The sequence below is a fragment of the Sphaerodactylus townsendi genome, linkage group LG03, assembly GCF_021028975.2.
Source record: "Sphaerodactylus townsendi isolate TG3544 linkage group LG03, MPM_Stown_v2.3, whole genome shotgun sequence".
NCBI lineage: Eukaryota > Metazoa > Chordata > Lepidosauria > Squamata > Sphaerodactylidae > Sphaerodactylus > Sphaerodactylus townsendi.
This window is the reverse complement of record NC_059427.1, coordinates 167,362,126-167,379,497: the sequence shown is the minus strand read 5'-3', so window position 1 is coordinate 167,379,497 and position 17,372 is coordinate 167,362,126. Positions and strand designations below refer to the sequence as shown.

The 17,372-nt window shown below is 48.2% G+C and overlaps 1 protein-coding gene across 1 annotated transcript in view; it reads right to left on the bottom strand.

The window, feature by feature from the left end:
- The window catches only part of LOC125428002 (neural cell adhesion molecule L1-like), a 76,130-nt gene that overhangs the window by 35,458 nt on the left and 23,300 nt on the right, over nt 1-17,372 (bottom strand). The window contains exons 5-9 of the mRNA XM_048487575.1: nt 15,067-15,286; nt 9,136-9,251; nt 6,810-7,032; nt 1,927-2,049; nt 274-441 (exon numbers count right to left, since the gene is read on the bottom strand). Coding sequence (XP_048343532.1) covers nt 274-441; nt 1,927-2,049; nt 6,810-7,032; nt 9,136-9,251; nt 15,067-15,286 — 850 coding nt within the window. The remainder of the gene's footprint in view (nt 1-273; nt 442-1,926; nt 2,050-6,809; nt 7,033-9,135; nt 9,252-15,066; nt 15,287-17,372) is intronic.

Here is a 17,372-nt window from a genome sequence, read left to right as displayed (position 1 = left end):
GAAGAGTTATAGTCATCACGAGGAAAAGCCCTTCAGGGATGAAGCAGTCTATGAAATTCAATAAATAAAATAAATAAAGAGGGGGAAAGTCAGACTGTGTTCCACCAAGAGAACTTTTCTAGGCTGCTACCACACAGGGGCAGCTTCCACACAGAGGTTCTTTCCAGGTAGAATTCAGCACAAGGAAGCAAAATACATGTGGAACTGGAAATAGCTCCCTACCCAAAAATAGGATTTTACAAGCAAGGAAAACATTCAAAAGGCTTTATTTACCTGATTCTGGCACTGTGCTCCCCTCAAAGACATAGGGCTCCCCGGGCCCTGCCTTTGTTGCTGCCCACAAGTAGAAAATATAGTCAGCATTGGGCAACAGGCCGTTGATGGCGTATGAATGCTGGCTCTCCGGGATGTCTATGATGAGATCCCCATCCGTCTCGTTGGCTAGACAGAAGAAGGCAGGAGTTCAGGTGGAAGTGTTAATACAACATGTAATACAACGAAAGGCAAATCCTCAACACTGACTGGGCACCACTTCATTCACTGTTCGAGCAACCCAGGTGGCCATCCAAGGGACCCAATGGGTACATGGAGGCACATGAGAGGGTGCTACTTGCAGGACCTTCACTCCCCAGGCTTAAACGGTCAGCAGCTTAAAAATCTTTACAAGCCCTTCCAAAGCTTACAAAAATATTCAATATTGCCTCCTTTCCGAAAATTCTGAAACTTCTCTCAATCAACATCACAGGCTTCACCACCTAGCCTAGTATTTCCCCACCCTACCTTTACTTGGATCCATGTTTGATTTACTTAATTCAATCCCATGATGCCTCTGGGCTTCCTGCCCTTTTTAATTCCATTTTCTGGGTTTCTTGTCTTATCCTGATCTCTCATTCTTTCTCTCTTTTTTTCTAATTCAGCCGTTCCTGTTTCCCACTTTATTTTCCAGATCTCTGCTTGGTCTGTATTCCCCATCCCCTCGGCTTCCATGCAAGTACCAGTATAAATAGTCAGGTACATTTATACCCTGTTTCCCCGAATATAAGACATCCCCTAAAAATAAGACATAGTCGAGGTTTTGCTGACATGCGAAATATAAGGCATCCCCCGAAAGTAAGACATAGCAAAGTTTTTGTTTGGAAGCACACCCGATGAACAGAACACAGAAAAATAAGACACCCCCTGAAAATAAGACATAGCGCATCTTTGGGAGCAAAAATTAATATAAGACACTGTCTTATATTTGGGGAAACACGGTAGGTTAAGATGGTAATAGTTATTGTTAAAATTGATGTTATAAAAATATAAAATTGGTAATGATGTTACATCCTTGTTCATAATTCATACAAGTCTTCACTTTAACATTTTTAAGATTTAATCATTAATTTTTTTCATTTTTTTAAAAATCCCTGGAAAGTACTGAGCTACCAAGCTTGTTAAGTTGTGGGTCTCTATCAGACAGGAGGAGAGCAAGCTGTTTCTTTTTTGCTTTTGAGTTGTACTGACACAAGCCACTGGAGCAATAAGTTTCTCCCATAAGCCCTTATAGCAGCTTCTATGCTATAGCCTGACATGGGATACTCTGGTGTTTTTTGGGGGAAAAAATAGGTAGCCACCTCCTCAGCTTCAGTCGCTTTAAGAGAGATTTAACTCCCTTAGGAGATATTTTGACAAAACATTTACCTCACAAAACTGCATAAATATTTTAGACCTTGATTTTTCACCATCTTGGGCAACAGTTTATGAAACTTATGGTCTGTTTGGCACTTCCTTGGGACACCAATATGCGGCTACTGAATGGGTGTTCTGCAACTCTCTTGGAAGCTATCAGGGACAACACAGGAGAAGTAGTCCAAAACACCTTGGATTACATTCTACCATGCCCTGTGCAACTCCCCAGAGCAAAGCCAAAACTCTCCCCAGACTCACCTAGGTGGTATTTCAATCCATATTTCAGTATTCTTCCATTGGGGTATTTGGGGCACGTCCACTGCAAATGGACTGTCATATTCGAGAGAAGTTCCATGTTTATAATCTCCGGGGGGCTGGGTACTACGTGAGGAAGCAGAAAGAAAGGGAGAGTGAAGGAAACAAGGAAAATATCTGAGGAAGGGGAGAAGGCAGGGGCGTAACGAGGCAACCCTGGGCAAACTGTAGCCCTGGGCAAAACCTGAGTTGGATGCCGCCCCCCCCCATGGGCGGCCACTCCACCACGACCAAATTTTTTTTTGCACCAGGACATTGGGGCCTGCAGGGGGTTCATTTTTAGACATATCAGCACCACAATTTCAGCGTATCATCAGGAGACTGTCCTTATGCTACTCCCCAAGTTTGGTGAGGTTTGGTTCAAGGAGTCCAAAGTTATGGACTCCCAAAGGGGGTGCCCCTATCCCCCATTGTTTCCAATGGGAGCTAATAGGAGATGGGGGCTTAACTTTGGCCCCCCTGCACCAAACTGCACCAAACCTGATGGGTATCATTAGGGTAGTCTCCTGATGAGACCCTGAAAGTTTTGAGACTGTGCCTTCAGAAATTTCCCCCTCCCCAGCCTGCATCCCCCATGGACAGCAATACAGAAAACTCAATGCAGAACAAAGATTCTTGGGCAAATTTCTGGGATGTTCCTGAAGGGGGTGCATTTTTTGACATATCAGCACCAAAATTTCTGAGTATCATCTGGAGACTGTCCTGATGGTACCCCCAAAGTTTGGTGCAGTTTGGTTTAGGGGGTCCAAAGTTATGTACCCTCAAAGGGGGTGCCCCATCCCCCATTCTTTGCTAAGGAGATGGGGGCTACCCTTTTGAGGGTCCATAACTTTGAGGGTCCTGAACCGAACCTCACCAAACTTGGGGGGTATCATAAGGACAGTCTCCTGATGATACGCTGAAATTTTGGTGCCACTAGCCTAAAAACTGCGCCCCCTGCAGGCCAAAAATGGAAAACCACTAAAAATACCCAAAATACCCAGCATTTTGTTGCCCCCCGCAAGGTGATGCCCTGGGCAGCTGCCCACCTTGCCCAATGGGCATTACGCCAGTGGGAGAAGGGAAATCACAAGTCAGGGTGGGGGAAGAGAAGAACTTCCTTGTTCCCACAGCTACACAACCAGGGGTTCCCAACATGGTGCCCGTGGGGCATTTTGTGGCAGCCATTTTGTAGCCGTATGCTCCCTGCCATGTCAGAATTCCAAAAGGGCCCCCAGGTCCAAAAAGATTGGAGCCCTTTGGTGGGCAGAGCAGGCTCCAGATTTCATGAGCCCCAAGCACGGACATGCTGTACGGCACAGCTACTTCCAGCAGGAGAACCACCACAGCACAGCCATTTGCTCCACCTTTAAATCTACTCTTCATAGCACTGGGACAGTAGCAGGAAAGTGGATCAGAGTTCAGGCTTTCTCACGCTACTTCTGCAGATAAGCAATGGAGCAAGGAGTCCGGGAGGTGGGTCAAACTACCCTTGCTACAGAAAATTGTCCACAACCACAGCGATGATCCTGAACTCACCCTCTCCCTGCCAAGGGCCCAAACACAAGTAGAGCAGGGCAGGAAGTGGTTCAGATCCTGGGTTGGCTGGGCACGTCCCTCAAACATTCAGCGACCTCCACCGGCAGATGCCCAAATCTGCTCTCTAGGCTTCAGAATCAGTGTGGACCATGGAACGGAAAAATTCCAACTCTTGAACAGCCTTTCAGATGCCCCCACCCCACACCTCTCTCTTTCAGATGTCCCATTCCAAATATAAGAAGTAGACCCAAATCTTCTGTCTTGAAGCACCGGGAGAGAGTTCATTTCAGCGACTCTTGAACACAGAAAGGGATAAATCTCATCAAAAAAACAGAGAATTCCCCATGTAGAGAAGAAGAAGAGTTTGGATTTATACCCCACTTTTCTCAGCTGTAAGGAGTCTACAAAGTTTTTTCCTTTCCTCTTCCCACAACACACGCCATGTGAAGTAGGTGGGACCGAGAGAGTTCTGAGAGAACTGTGACTGGCCCAAGGTCACCCGGCAGGCGTCATGTGAGAAATGGGGGAACAAATCCAGTTCACCAGATTAAGAGTCCGCCACTCATGTGGAGGAGTGGGGAATCAAACCTGGTTCTCCAGGAGTCCACCCTCTTAACCACTACACCACGCTGTTAGAATGGCTAGAGTGCTGAACATAGCTCCCAAGCTTTGCTGGGGGCCCGGAAGGAGGAGAAAAGAAACATTAGATAAGGCAGGGTTCTCAACTTTTTGAATTTGCGGGCTCCTCTGGAATTCTGACACAGCATCGTGGCTGGAGCCACAAAATGGCTGCCGTGAAATGACCGCCTTTGGAGGTGCCACCACTCACAAAATGGCTGTCACTGCTTCCAACACCCAGGAAAAATCAGAGTGTTGTGATGGTAGCTGATGCCAAAGCAACATTTTTGAAAAATCTGCATAGCCAGTCAAATTTCCCATGGCCTTGCTTTCTAAAAATACTTGGTAGGCACCACGAAAAGTGTTGATGGTGTTATGGCATCCATGTGACCAAGTTGGGGGTCCTGACGTAAGAGAGTTCTCATTAAATTTTCCAAGTTTTTATAGTTTCAGCGGCTAGAAGGCTCACTAGATATCTGCGTGCCGGGAATCTATGCGTATTTATTCATGTGGAAATACATTTAAGACCTTTATATTCCCATTTACAAATGAAGTACGAGGAGAAACTCTGTTGTGAGTTGAAAACAGAGCGAATCTAATCCCAGCTCCTCTCCCCACATTCTGTTGTTTAAACACGTGCTCCAATTCTAGGACCAGCTGGATTGGGAGGACAAATGTTTTATATACTAAAATGCGTATCAAAGGGTTCCCTCAAGATTTAATTCACACAAGCAGCATTCAAATCATCTACATTTTAGGGATCCTACACTTTTAAAAAATGTATTTTTTGAAAGATTAGCCATCTGCCTCAAAGGCATCTGGTTCGTCAGCTGAAAGTATTGTATATTTATCTGAAGTTTGGGAATGCTTCTCAGAAGTGCTTTGGTTCAGACCTTGAGAGGACAGTGAGAAAGCTGGAGAGAAGCTATCAGGACTGGAGGCGGGGAGGGAACTTTCCTGAGAGGTCATTTGAAGGGGACTTTTTATATGGAACTTATAGCTCATTTTCCTAAGCATTTTCCTGTAAGCAAATAGCTTTTGCTGCCAGTCAAGAGTATGAAGGACAAACTACATGTTATATTTTCCCTGGGGATGCTGAGGGTTTGGATAGAATAGTATGCTCCCGAGTGTTGTACTTCCCAGGTATATATGGGCCTGATTTGGATTGGGACCACTGCCTATGGAAAGAAAGGGATCAGGAGTCTCCTATGTGTGCTGTTTTACTGACCTGAAATGGCTCATCAGTACACATGCAAGCCTCCAATGGGAGTAGCCAGTTCATGTTGGAAAAGAAGCAACAGGGGTGTCTAAGGCCCCTGTCTGCAGACCCCATGGTATGGATACAAATTGGGCCTATGTGTTCTTGGCAAGTGTGTATGTAACCCCCATGCCCAGAATGGGTTGAACCAGTAAGGGGGTGGAGACACAGAGCAGCAGAAAGGCTGCAGAGCTCTTTGAAGAAGACAAGGCTACCAGACTTGGACCTTGGTTGTATAAGCCCTTGACACCTTGTTAAGGTAATTGCAATATTATTGGGAACTACTGGGAAGGTAATTGTTTGTTTTTGCTATGTTGTAAATGTTGGAGTTTATTGTTTCAGGGTTTCCTTTTGTGGTTGTAATGGGTGAGAGTTCTCCTGGAAACCTTCACCATGTTGAATCCTGTTCATCAAGCCCTTGGAGTCTTCAGGAGCCAACCCACTTGCAAAGAAGAATTGGACTTGGCAGTATCAGTAGACTGTAACTAGAAGGACTTGAAAATGCAACCTGAACAGGACCTTGAATTGTAATGTTAAATGTTGATGTTTAATGTTATTTGTAAAGAGAAGTAAACTGTTTTGTTTAAATTTGGTTCTTTGCAACTTCTTCCAAGTACTGCCCCACAGAACCCACAGAAAGAGGTTACATGTACAGTCAGAATATGCCTCTCCACCTGACCTAGAGGGTATTCCAGTGGTGAGATTTAAATAATTTAACTACCAGTTCTGGTGGTGGGATTCAAATAATTTAAGAGCTGGTTGTACACAAGCACCATTTTAACAACCGGTTCTGCCGAAGTGGTGCGAACCGGCTGGATCCCACCACTGGGGTATTCTGAGTGTGCAGTTAGGTTAGGCTTAACATGTTCCTGCTTATGGCAGTTTGCCTCCTGCCTCGAGGCCACTGCCTGCAAACTGGCTGGTGAAATGGCAGAGGTGATCAATGCCCCCAGTGCAACGATGCAACTTCTAGTGCAGTGATTCCCAACCAGTGTCACCCCCCACCATAATGACATCACTTCCAGGTCACCCAGAAGTTGCATCATTTTGTCAGGGGCGACAGTCGTGCCCTCCCACCTGGAAGCTCCCATTTCCCTTCGCATTCCATACCAGTTATTTATTTGTTCGATTTATATATTTGTTCGATTTATACCCCATCCTTTCCCGACAACTTGGGCTCAGGGTGGCTGTTAGCTCTTGAGATGACTGATCATTAATTAAATGAAAATAGGATACTCATTAAAATATCATAATTGGTACGATAGGCAATAAGCTAAACCATATTAAACTACAAACAGCATATCCAGAATTCAGAGAGCAATGTGGAAGCAGTTAGCTCCTGAAGCAGGAAGAGAAGTCATATATAAAAGAGGGGAAGATTTGGTCTGAAGAGCAGGCGGAGAGGGGCAGATTTAAGGTTCACGGTCCTTACCTCCCTCCGGCATGGTAAATTCCATGGCTTCACTGGAGGGCCCTTCACCTTTCCCATTAAGCACAGTCATCTCAATCTGGTACCGGGTCCACGGCATGAAAACCCCCAATAGAATCTGAGACACATTCCCTTCAATCAGATGACCCTGTTGTTCCTGGTGGCGGTGAGGAGGTGGCTGTGGACAGGTATGCTCTCCCTTGGGTTTTAGCCAGGTGTAATAAGCCTCAGGGAGGAGAGAAAAAGGACAGTGTTATTTACCTGCAATTCTACAACCCTTAGGCCGCCTCCCCCACAACCACCCACACCCTCACAGCAGCTCCCGTTATCACCACAGCCTGTTTCCTGGAAGCCTCTGAGAATGTAAAGAGTACTTCCACCTCCAACAGAAACAGGAGGATCCTCAGGAAAAGTGTCTCCAGTTTACCCCTCTGATAGTCAATGTTTTTCAAAAGAAGTTTGTGTAAAACATTATACGCCACTTATATTCTCATTCCTTTGTTAAATATTGTTCGCTGCTTTTAACATTTTAATTCTGTATTGCTGCTTTTATCTATTGTACACCGCCCAGAGCCCTTCGGGGATGGCGCGGTATAAAAGCCTCAAAAATAAATAAATAAATAAATAAAACCAGAACAGCCCTGACAAGAGGCGAGATTTTCTAGAGAGAAGGTTGTCAGCTCTAGATTATGCCATTCCTGGAGATTTGGGGGCCGTGCTTGGGAAGGGTGGGGTTTAGGAGGGGGAGAGATCTTAGATAGCTAGGATTCTGGACATGTTGCAACTATGATACTTGGATAGGGGACCACCAAGGAAGGCTCTGCAGAGGAAAGCAATGGCAAACCACTTTGGCTGCTCAGTAGCCTGGAAAGCCCTTTGCTGGGATCTCCGTGAGCTGGAAGCAAAGAAGGGTCGGTACTTGGATGGGGGATCACCAAGGAAGACTCTGAAGAGGATGGTCATTGCCATAGCTCAGGCCGACATCCCCACACAAAGGGGGTGAGAGAGGAGACTGTCCGTCACGTGCACAAGTGTTGCTTCGTTATCAAGGCCAGGCAACATTTGTGAGTGCTGCTAAATGAGTGCTGAATGTAGGATTCATAATAATAATTTCTGGCATTTTCCGCACGCCACAATTACCCTGGGGTAGAACCAGGATCATACATGCCGGGCTGTTTGTATCTCAGTTTCTCCCTTTGCATGGCTGTCCGTTTCCATGAAGGAATCGAGCTGAAGTACTCCACGAGCCCCCGGTTTCTTTGTATTTACAATGCAAACAGGCCAGTTCCTTGGTATTTACAACGCAAAAGGGAGAGGAGGGGGTTCCCCACTGGGCCTCCCTTTGCTGCTGCCATCCATCTTGGATTCTTCCTTTTGCTTGACTCCCCACCCCACTGCCGCCATTCATCCGAGCACAGGAGGAGGAGGAGGAGGGGGCTACCGTACCCCTCCAGTGGGATGATGCCCAGCTCGCTGTCTGCCAAACAGGGTGAACAGGGGCTGCAGCAGAGGAGGAGGGGGCAGTGGCAGCGAGACCCTGGATGGGCGCAGGTGTCAAGAGACAGGCAATGAGGCGGGCAAAATAAACCGCTCCTTCTCCTGCGGTGTTTGCATGGCAGTGGGATCAGCGCGGGATATTTTAAAAGAACCATGTGAGGAAGTTGCACCCTTTAAATCCAACAGGCAAACTCACACCAGCATGATAGATAGCTTTGATCTCCTGGATGGAGAACCAGAAAGCCCATGCAAATTTACCAGTAAGCAAATGGTCAAAACATCAAAGCCTAGATTGCCTCATGGCAGGGATGAGAGTTTTCCTGAGCCATGAGAGACAAAGGCTAAAGAGATCCCACCTTGGGCTAGGCTAAGGGAACCAGCTCCCTGCCATGGCTCTGAGTTTTGAAACAAAGGAATCCTATAAGAATGCACAATGCTGAGGAAACCATGCAAAAGCAATCTTTTTTATTTTGTCATTTGAAATAAAGACTTTAAAAAACTCAGCAGTTGGAGTGCCTGGTTGGAAAGAACCTGTATTTGTAGAGGCAAGGCTGGAGCCCTCAGTCTTGATCTCGTGACATGGTGGCAGCGGTGGGATTTGAACCCACGCCATTACCGCCATCTTAGCGATTTTTGAAAACCCCAGGGTAAGGGAAATCTCGCAAGGTGGGCCCAATTTAGGAACAGAAGCCATGTAAAAATCAAGCGCAGACCGGAATATTTCACCTCCCCATCCCAGGATATTTGGACCGTGCGGAAAATGCCTGTGTTTACGTACCTGGCTCCCCAACTTTAAAAATGTCACCCTCCCTGAGCTAAGTTATTGCTTTACCTTGAACCCCTTGAGGTGGCCCCAAATTTTCTCAACATTAAGCAAACTCCAGGAGAGGTTGATGGTTGTGGTATTGATGATTTCCATTCCCACATTTTCTGGGGTGGCCTCAGGCACTGAAAAGAGAGGAGAAATCAATTAGTGCACAGACCCAGAGGAACAAGGAGCCTCCAAAGTAGATCCAGGGGGACAGCTGGACCTGGTTCTACTGAAAAGAGGCACCAGGTGAGTCAGAGTCGTTAAGCCAGCACTGTGCTAAGGCACACTTAAATATATCACACCAAAAAAGACGGCTAATGTGCTGGGGGAAAAAAAGAAAGGCTCCAATGAGGGTCAAAGCTTTTGCTGATGGGAGAAGGTGCCTGTTGTATCTCTGCATGATTTACTGCTCTGTCCTTGCCTCCTTCACATGACCCCAGATGCAGCCATGGGGAATTTTCCCACACATCTACAAAGCAAGCTTCCCTCTGACAGGGCAAGTTCTTGAGTCAAGACATCAGGGAAGCAACTAGTCCTGAGCAACATCACCAGCTGTGTCCAGGAGGGGATATGAACACATTGGCCAAGTTATTAAAATGTTTAAACTGGCCCTGGCACTCTCTGTTGCATCTCTGCATGAGTCTGAAATCCAGGCTCAATTATTTTCACTCTGGAGTCACACTCAGGAAAGGGACTCATGCAGAAGCATCAGGATTACTCAGAGGGTGAGTGATTCTAATTCCTTCAAACTCTCACGTGTTGCCAGTTTTATTTCTTTAAAACGTATGGCTGAAGTTTGGGGAAATGCTAGTATAAGCCAAGATTATATGAATCCAGGCGAAGATGTCAATTTGGGTTGACCTTAGAGAGCAGCAGTGGCGTAGAGGTTAAGAGCAGGGGCACTCTAATTTGGATAACTGGGTCTGATTCCCTGCTCTGCCACTTGAGCTGTGGAGGCTTGCTTAGTCTGTCTGTCTGTCTGTCTGTCTGTCTGTCTGTCTTTAAATTTATTAGCCACCCTCCCCCGAAGGGCTCAGGGCAGTGTACAGAAAAATAATATACGCTACAGCAGTTATTAAAACCCATGACAACAGTATTATAATTTAAAACCAGAATGACTAAAAATAACCCAGATGGTGATAAAAAGACCGCCCCCGCCCCCACAGAGCCCACCAGAGGCCGGAACGATGGAATCTCACTCAACCTAGCTGATCAAATGCCTGGCAGAACAAGTCTGTTTTACAGGCCCTGCAGAAACTTGGGAAGTCCCGCAGGGCCCTGGACTCTTTAGGGAGCCTGTTCCACCAGAGTGGGGCCAGGACCGTGAAAGCCCTGGCCCTAGTAAATGCCAGCTGGATGTGTTTGGGGCCAGGGACCACTAGCTGGTACTACTCCAAGGAGCAGAGGGTCCTAGTGGGGCAATATGGGGAGACACGGTCTCTCAAGTATGTAGGCCCAAGGCCGCTAATAGCCTTAAAGGTTAAAACCAGCACCTTGAACATGACCCGGAACTCAATGGGCAGCCAATGGAGATGGTACAGGACCGCAGTGATCCGGTGCTGACTAGACGTCCCCTTAAGGCAGGGGTGGGCAATTATTTTTTCCATGGGGCCGCATAAGAAACAGAAAATATTGTGGAGGGCCGGGCCAAAAGGCTGAACTCAATTCTGCATAGTAGGGGCTGATAAGTGACAGACAGGTGCACAGATCAACTTGGAATCAGTGGCAACAGTTCTGCATACAACACTATTTAAGTACCACAAAATCCACGGAGGCTTTAACTTACCTGCGATAGTTGTCCACTGCTTGACAATCAAGCAAGTAGGGGAGACTTAAGTCCCTTGACCTACTTTTCTTCATCGACTGGTGCTTTTTTGAATGCCCCGCATGAAGCTTCTGTTGCCTTGGTTGCCCGGCTTCTCGCGGGGCTTTCAAAAGCCGCCACCCTGCAAGGCAGGAGGGGCGGTAGCAGGCGCTTTTGAAAGCCCGCCAGAAGTTCGGCAGCCAAGGCAAACCGGCTTCTCGCGGGCTTAAAGCATATGAAAACGCTGCAGAAGCCACTGGGGCGCAGAAGTGAGCCCTTTTCTCTCAGAGGCCCTTTTCAGTGCAGAGTAAGCAGGTGGGGAAGGGGAGGGTTAGTGGAAGAATGAGCAGCGGCAGTTCCTAAACAGGTCCCTCTTAGGACAGGGGCCAAGGTTCGCTGGCCAAAGAGACCTCCACCGGTCATCCGGCGGGCGGATGTGGCCCCAGGCCGATGATAATGCCGCCAGGTCTGCCTTAAGGAGACGCTGGCTGCCGCCGCGTTGAACCCGAAGTTTAAGCTTCCTGGATCACAGTCAAAAGCAGTATTGCAAGCGTATAGCGAAGTTACAGTAGTCAAGCCTGGAGGTGACCATTGCATGGATGACTGTGGCTAAGTCCATATGGGAGAGGTACGGGGCCAGTTGCTGTGCCTGTCGCAAATGATGGAACGCTACCCGGGTGGTTTGAGCAATCTGGGCCTCGAGCAATAAAGCCAGGTCCAGGGTGACTCCCGAGCACTTTTGATGGACAAAGCAAGCTTAAGCAGTACAATGCCTCAGCCGCTTCAAAGCGTAGGCAGAGCAAGGCAAAGTCCACCCGGTTGCTTCCAGCGAATTCCAGCTTCACTGACGATCTTCGTGGGATTTAACTTCCAGCCATCTTTCAGAGTAGGATTTAACTTCCAGCTGGCTGCGGCTTTCTCAAGCCAAATCCAGCAGCGGCCTCCCAAACAGCGGCTGGGAGGCTCCAGGGAGACGTGCGACGGACTGCCCTCCATCGTGAACATGAGCTGTGTGTCATCTCAGCGTACTGGTGACACCCGGCTGGCCCTAAAAAAACTCCAGTCAAAGAGTTGCCAGGGGTGCATGTAGATGATTAAAAGCATTTGGGAGATGATAGAAACCCTCGCGCGACTTACCCGCATAATGTATGGGGAATTGACGCCGTGGGAGTTCTATGCCCAATGCACCCACCTATACAACCCTGGTTTTGACAGAAAATGAAGGCCCTAGCCAACATAAGGTTGATTGAACTCCCACAATATCATTGAGGCAGTGGACCAAATATCTGGTGAATTGAGATTAGCTTGTGCACTCTAACACATGCCAGCTCGGTGACTTTGGGCTAGTCACAGTTCTTTGGAGCTCTCTCAGCCCCACCTACCTCACAGGGAGCTTGTTGTGAGGGGGGAGGGAAAGGAGATTGTCAGCCCCTTTGAGTCTCCTTACTGGAGAGAAAGGTAGGATATAAATCCAAACTCAACCTCTTAATGATTTGTTAGTATGGGTGTTGTCATTAGATTCATGAGTTCTCTTAAATCCTAATCGAATCCTAGTTTTGATGTTGCCAAGGTCGAAAATAGGCTGGAGATCTCCTTGGGCACTGAAACAGACTGTGGCATTTTCCCCACAGACAAAATATCCTGGGACAGACCTGGGATCATATATTCCAAGGTGTTTTTATCCCGGTTTCTCCCTTCGCACAGCCACCTATCAGCGTGTTCCAGGGCGAGGAGGAAGGAACTCCAGTGAATTATTCATGAGACCCTGGTTTATTTTCATTTTCCACATGAACGTTTTTCACATTTCCACATGAACGTTTACGTCATTTACGTAGTTAATGTAAGGTATTATTAATGCGTTTACATCGTTTACATAGATTACATAGATTCCGTTTTTTAGGACGTACTGACTGCAGCTAAAGGAAGGCCGAGAGCAAAAGCGGCATAGATCAGAAAAATAAACCGGCTGTCTCCCGCGAAGATGTTTACGCGGTAGGATTGGCGAATGCTTTTTCAAAAGAATGGCCATTTTCATCATTTTTTGAAAGCCGTGGGATAAGGCAAATCTCGTGGGGCAGGCCCGATTTAGGCACAGAAGCCTTGCGGAATTCATGCCCAAACAGGGATGGTTCGCTTCCTTATCCCAGGATACATTGGCTGTGGGGAAAACACCTTGGTTGAAGATTGCTGAGTTTGTGACCAATCTACTGATTTTCATCTTCAGAAGTGCCAAGATCCAAAATTCTTTTTGGGGGAAGGGGATAGAATTCCACCCAGTTCTCTGGGGGCAGCAGTGGCGTAGGAGGTTAAGAGCTCGTGTATCTAATCTGGAGGAACCGGGTTTGATTCCCAGCTCTGCGCCCACCAGGCTTCAATGGAGAGCTTATCTGGGGAATTCAGATTAGCCTGTGCACTCCCACACACGCCAGCTGGGCGACCTTGGGCTAGTCACAGCTTCTCGGAGCTCTCTCAGCCCCACCCACCTCACAGGGTGTTTGTTGTGAGGGGGGAAGGGCAAGGAGATTGTAAGCCCCTTTGAGGTGCCTGCAGGGGGGGGGGGGGAGGGGGGATATAAATCCAAACTCTTCTTCTTCTTCTCTTCTTCTTCTGTGTACTCTCTGCAGGCAAGAATCTTGGTGCCAAGAACGTATTTTACAAACAACGAACAGTTTTCCTCACTGTACTTTGGTTTTAAATTTTAGGGGTTCTGCTGGATTTTATTTTTCTGCTCAAAGTATTTCTACCCGCTGAAACCTCCTGATATGAATTAACAGTTTAATCAGGGGTCCTCACCCTTTTTGAGACTTGGGGGCACATCTGGAATTCCGACGCAACATGGTGGGTGCAGCCACAAATTGGCTGCCAAAAAAGACCTGCCGCGGAAGGCGGAGCCGGACCTAAAATGGCTACCACACCTTACTTTCAGTCCCACAGTGAAGATCCCTGCGCTGTGGTGGCAGCTGCTGCCGAAGCAATATTAAAAAGAAACCTCCACAGCCAATCAAATATTTGATGCCAAACAGCAGCCTTTTTGGGCAAAACACCCACTTTGCCCCACCCACTTTCTAAAAACACTTAGTGGATACCAGGGAAAGTGTTGGAAGGCTCCCATCGGCACTACGTGAGCCAGCACGGTGCAGTGGTTAAGAGCAGGTGGATTCTAATCTGGAGAACCAGGTTTGATTCCCCACTACTCCATCTGAGTGGCAGAGGCGTATCTGGTGAACCAGATGTGTTTTCGCACTCCTACGTTTCTGCTGGGCAGTGGGTAGGATTCTAATGAATCAACCGCAATCCCCGTGGCGTGCCCCGCCAGTGCAGCGGCCACCCCACTGCCGCCGCCTTACGCAGCTGCTGCACTTACCTACATTTTTCAATGTTGGAGGCTGCCAGAAGTGAGGAAATTGGCAGCGGTGGCTTGACTTTAGTGGGGGCTTTTCTGAGGAGGTGTAGCGCTTTGGGGAGGCAGAGGCCTGACCGTGCTGGAAACCATCCAAAGAAGACCAGCAAGCGTGGCCAGCACCTGGCAGCATGATTAAGCCCGCGCTGTACTACGGCCTGGCAGCCATACCAACCCCGCCACCGCCCTCGCTGTCAGCATGCCAGCAAGGCAGGTAAGGAGAAGGAGGCTGCTCCTCCATCTGATTTCGCAGCTATGTTGGCGGCAGAAAGGAGGAGGGAGAAGGGAGACAGAACCCAGAGACTTTAGGAGGGGGGTGCCCCAACCCACGGAGGGATCCCGGACAAGAAGGCGGTCAGATGGGGGGGAGGCAGGGGAAGAGCCAAGAGGTGGGTGGTGGGATTCGTCCAATACCAGTTCTCGGAACGATAGTCGAGGAGCAGGCTGAATCCCACCACTGCTGCTATAAGCGACAGCAGGCTGAATCTCCAGTTCTTTGGAGCTCTCTGGGGCCCCACCTACCTCACAAGGTGCCTGTTGTGGGGAGAGGAAGGGAAAGGAATTTCGTGAGCCACCTTGAGTCTCCTTACAGGACAGAAAGGTGGAGTATAAATCCAAATTCCCTCTTCACATAGATGTGCTTTGCATTAAAGGGGACACTCTGGCCACAAATCAACTTGATCGAATGCCCACGACCCCATCCTCTGCCCTTCCTTAGTGGAGCCCCACCCCCACTCTCTTTACTCACCCTTTTCCCCTGAGTAGCCCTTGATGAGGTCCGGTTCGGGTCCGTGGCCAAACAGATTGCGGGCCCGCACCCTGATCCAGTAGGGGGAGAAGGTTGGTGTGTCTGTCACCACCACTGGGGGGCCTGCAATTTCAACTTGGTCCCAGCGCAGCTCATCCACAGGGCGCCACTGCACGTTGTAGGTGACCGCCGGTGCATTCCAGTCCATGGGAGGCAAAGGCTGAGGGAGACAAACAGCAAATAAGGATAAAGTGCCTGGGTCAGACCCAAAGTCCGCCTAAACCACAGGTGTCAAACACGTGGTCCTCCAGATGTTATGAACTACAGTTCCCATCATCCCCTACCAGCATGATGCTGGCAGGGGATGATGTGAACTGTAGTCCATAACATCTGGAGGGCCGCATTGTCTCACAATCAGGACACCAAAGACATCATGTCCATCCCAGCTATACTATTCCTGTTCAGGGGTGTTCCCACTAATCACTGTTGATAAGACCCATCTTCCAAGGGGTTTGTTCAATCATTTCTTTAAAGGCTGTGGTTGCTGCCATAAAGAATGACATACATTAATCTGCCCATGTGTGAAGAAACAGTCCTTATCTCTGTCCTGCATCTCTGGCTGATCAACTCTGCTGGCGACTTTTAATTCCCAGCATTACGAGAAAAAAGAAAATGTTCCCACGGCATAGTTTTCTTCACAAATGCCCACCATGTGACAAAAATCTTCCATATGTCTCCTTGGCCAGCTTAAAGGTTAGAACCCTAAGCCTAAGCCTAACCCTAAGCCTCCTAAACAAGGTCTACAAATCGGAATACCAGGGATGAGGCTCAAATTGTAAAGAAAAGCCAACAGCCAACTGAAGAACTGTCAGCTGTGATATCAAACAAAATATACTAATAACAATGGCGGTAGAGGAGGCCGTGAAGGGGAATGCAGGGGAGTGCTGGGTCTCCCATGGTGGAGCCGGCCCCTTCCGCACATGCAGAATAATGCACATTCAATCCACTTTCTCAATTGTTTGCTATTCCTACTGGGCTTTTGCTATTCGCATACAGTAATATCCAGCTGCAAGAAGTGCGCGAGGAAATTAGATTGAAAGTGCATTACGTAATGAGATGCTTGTAGGGCTCAACCTCTGGAACCGACGGTACCGGTACGGTCCAACCCAGAGGAGGTATTCAGCAGGAACATTTACTGGAGAGCAATTCCAGTGGCACAAGCACAGGCAGCTCTGTGCAGAGCAATGAGGGTGGCCCCCTTCGCTCCCTGGCCCTGGGGAAGGTGTCTGCCTTTAGGCAAAGCTTTTCCTCCTACCACTTAAGTGATCTGTGCTAGGCTCCATCGATTACACGTCTTTTAAGGCTTTGGTTAAAAGCACAGGAACAGCAGGGCCAATAAACAGGGTAGCAAGAAGGCACAGAATATACAGCACAACCTTGTTCTTTTTACAAGGAGCTCTGCCGAGCTTTTGGAAGCAGGCCCTCTGGGTCCCTAAGTATCCTTCTCTTCCCCTCCCATCACGACGTCCACTGATCCTTTTTCGGCTGCTGCTGATACCCAATCTAGCCACGGTTTCTGAGCTCACTGTCTCAAAAGGAGATGCTCCCCGTGTGGGATAAAACCAGACTGGGGCTGGTTGCTCTAGCTTGCAAACAGATGCACCCTTGTGGGAATCGGGCGGTTGCTGCTCTTTTTCTAACAAGTCGATCAACAGCAAGCTCCTTTAGCACTGCTTTCCCCTAGCTTTGGGTTGCCCGTTCCGGGCTGGGAAACTCCCCGGGATTTGAGGGTGCGGTTTCACGGGTTCCAGGCTGAATTCTACCCTAGAAGCTAGAACAAAGGTGTCCAGCTCTGGCGTGTCAGATGTCCATGGACTACAATTCCCATCAGCCCCTTCTGGCACGACCAACTGGTCATGCCAGCAAAGAACTGATAAGAGATTGTAATCCATGGTATCTGAGATGCCAGAAACTGGACCTTACAACTAGAACAATTAAGCTTAGCAATTGCATTGGTTTGCCAGCTTGTGCGCAATGTGTCTGCCTTCTGGCGTAGTCCTCGAGTGGTCGCATTTGGTCACGTGATGAGAAGACATGATTGTCTTCTCAGTATTCACCCTAGCAAAAGTTGTAGGCAGCAGAAAACGAGGAAGACCCACGGTGAAATGGGTGGGCCCTCTAAAAGAAGCCCTGACTCCTGGTTTGCACGACTCAAACAAGGCTGTTAACAAGAGAGCGTTGTGAAGACCATTCATTCATAGGGTTGCCAAAGACAGAAGTGACCTGACAGCACATAACACATATAC